The following is a 3104-nucleotide window of genomic DNA, read 5'->3' as shown; positions in this document are numbered from 1 at the left end:
GAACGCGACGCGGATCTCCACCAAATTCGGGGATCCCTTCAGCTCGAGGAGCCCTCTCGAACGCCACCCTCCGAGCGTTGGTAGCCCCCCGGGATCACTTGATCGGTCGGCGCCGGACCGCGAATTTAACCACCCTTAACTCCCGAACCCCCGGTCGGCTATCCACGCGGGGGTGGTCTCATTTGAAAGAGGGCTTCGAGACGTACACTCGATTCGCGTTCGAGAGGGTTCCTCGAGCTGAAGGGATCCCCCGAATTTGGTGCGGATTCGCCACGCCGTTACGGAGATATGGCCGTTCAAAGTTTCAATGGTTTTCTATAGACTTAAGCTTTAAAGCGTTTCATCCAGGTCGCCAGTAGCAAACAATGGAGCTGGACAAACTAAGTAACTACACCATTTCAAGCATTTTATCTGCATTATATGTTCTGTTAAATAAATGTTCATATCGGCGACATATTCGCCGATACCGATATATCAGCGACAGGCTCATATCGGCCGATAATATTGGCAAAAACTAAATATCAGGCTCTAGTTGGGATTATTTGGGTCTATTGGTGATCATGGCTGTGGTTTTGGCATTTTTACCCTTTCTTTTCCAGAGATCTCCAGCTGAATCTCCTTTTCACGAAGTTTCTTCCACTGGCTGTAATATTTAGTGAGTGGAGTGCCTTCCTCTGCTACCTGCTTCTCCCAAGCTGCCTGTAAACACACCAAAATAAACACACAATGAATGTTACTGCATGTTTACCCATAGGAGAGCTAAACGAACGGGATCTCAATACACACTCAACAAAATAAAGCCATAAATTTACTCATAAAAGTGCAATTTTTAGACATGATGAGTACACACAGGCCTGCTGTTATTGTGGATCAATAACCCCCCCCCAAAAAAAAACAGAGCAGGTCTGGAACATCTCAGAAAACAAAAAGACTGCAGGGTCTATCACTATACTCTAAAGTGTATTAATGAAGTATCAGGCCAATCGTATCGAACCAAGAAGTGACCCTTGGTGCACACCTTTTCTCTGAAACAGCAAAAATAAGTAGCTAACCAGAAGGAAAAAGGGGCAGGGGAGGGTGTAAGAGAGTGAATCCCTGCCAGCCTTTCCTTAAAGGTCTTTGTGGATGATATTGATCAGGTAAAATTAGATTAGTTAACAATTATTATTATTGTTATCATTGTTATTAAGCAATAATGAAAATAACTGATTATAAAATCAGCATGTTATTTATTAAACAATTACATATTTGTATAATAATTCATATTTAAAATCCAATATACATTATTTATTATATAACTAAATATGGATAAAACTATACTGAAACTAAATCGATTTAAAATAAATTCTAAAAAAAATAATTTTATACACCAACTCTAATTAAAAGCAAACTAAAATTAAAACAAAAATAATAAAAACAATTGAAATTTTCAGTAACTACAATAATCCTGTTCAGCAAGCACAACGTCTGATTCAATCCAGTCTGCTACTGGATGGATTGACATGACCAGACACTCGCAGACGAAGCACTTAACGTCTGCTCATCCTCCTCTAAGTCTCTCGCTGAGAGAAATGGCATTAGAAAGCTTTCTGCCCTTTACTTTCATCTGCTCTCATATCCGCCACTGACCCTGCGTCAGGCTACGGCTGTAATAGCATCAGGTGCCACGATGGTCGTGTGTGTCTGTCTGAAGACCTGTGACTGCACTTCCTGACCTGCAGGTGGTGTGGTCAACTAGGCTCCAGGCCAACCACCACATGCTGTTTTCAACTGACCACAGCAACACGTATTCAGATGCGTTCACACGTAAACACGCAGGGCTCTGAACACGCAAACACAGACGAAGACTGTGGGTGACCAGCAGTCACCTGCGAGGGGCCGGAAGGCAGGGTGGTGTTTGAGGTGAGTGGAAAGAGGAGGAACTGCAGGCATAACAGTCTGCTTTTACAGCTAAAATAAACATCTGACTGCCATGTCTGGTCCCAAAGCTCACAAATGTCTGACTAGAAGTGCTGTTATGGTCACCATGTAATTGGAAAAAACTCAGAGGGGAGGGAAAAAAAAAAAACATCCTTGGGTTGACGGAATTGATCAAAACAAATGGATAAAAATGTTAAAACTTATTCAATCAGCGCCAGAGCAGTTAACACATCAGGTGTACTCAGACAAGAGTTACAAATAAGACACGCTATAAGAGCTACAGTGTGTATGTTTTTCATTCCTAATTTATCGACAGAAACACTTGCAGTATTGCAGTTAAACAAAAATACATAAAGATGTACAATGTATGCAAAGAAGGTACAGAAGACTGTTTAATGCTGCACAGCAGGGTTATTATAGTTAACTAAATCTAAAACCATAAAACAAATTTTGTTACTTAAAATAAAATATACTTTACCTGAAATAAAATTGAACAAATAAAATTGAAAAAAATATATATATATTTTCATTTACAACATTTCTCAAGTTCATTTATTTTATCTTGATGTACTAAAATGACTAAAACTGAAATAAATAATGAAAACTATGTAGACTTTTAAAAAAAAAATCAAAAGCTGATAAAAATGACAAAAATAACAGTTTCAAAAATTTTAACTAAAAATAAAATCTGAAAACATCAAAATAAAAAAAACGAAAGATATTAATAAAAAGTATAACAACATCTCAGTGATATTAAAATAACTGCAGCACAGAATGTACAAAAAGTACAAATGCAGAAATAAATGTAAATAATAATTTTAACTATTTTAAATGGAAAGTATTTGTAATTTTTTTTTATAAATATAAAAATTATTTAATTGATATATAACATCATGAATTATAAAATTGATTTAGGAACGGCAGTTTACTCATCTAAAGTGATGAGGAATTTAAGAGAAAAAATATTGTGAAAAATAATGCAAGGCGGGATTTGACTGCATGTTGCATCTAACGGGATTTTATTGGTTTTTGTTGAACTTTTAAATTAATGTTTAATATTATTGTTCCCCATCTTTTTGGCTTTTTGATGCAAGGCCTATATTTGGCTAAAAGATCATGAGATCATTTAATTTCATATTGACTTCAACAACATTTGGGTCCGTTCCTGGTAAAAAAAAAAAAAA

At 36.9% G+C, this 3104-nt stretch overlaps 1 protein-coding gene across 1 annotated transcript in view; it reads right to left on the bottom strand.

Annotated features, from left to right (window-relative positions):
• Positions 1 to 543: 543 nt before the first annotated feature.
• Positions 544 to 3104, bottom strand: part of LOC107572646 (nucleolar complex protein 2 homolog) — a 6766-nt gene continuing 4205 nt past the window's right edge. The window contains exon 3 of the mRNA XM_016259071.1: positions 544 to 699. Coding sequence (XP_016114557.1) covers positions 559 to 699 — 141 coding nt within the window. The 3' untranslated portion in view covers positions 544 to 558. The remainder of the gene's footprint in view (positions 700 to 3104) is intronic.

This window comes from Sinocyclocheilus grahami, unplaced genomic scaffold (genome assembly GCF_001515645.1).
Source record: "Sinocyclocheilus grahami isolate Dianchi unplaced genomic scaffold, SAMN03320097.WGS_v1.1 scaffold1786.1, whole genome shotgun sequence".
In the NCBI taxonomy this organism is placed as follows: Eukaryota; Metazoa; Chordata; class Actinopteri; order Cypriniformes; family Cyprinidae; genus Sinocyclocheilus; species Sinocyclocheilus grahami.
The sequence above is the reverse complement of the archived record's forward strand: the minus strand, read 5'-3'. Positions and strand labels throughout refer to the sequence as shown.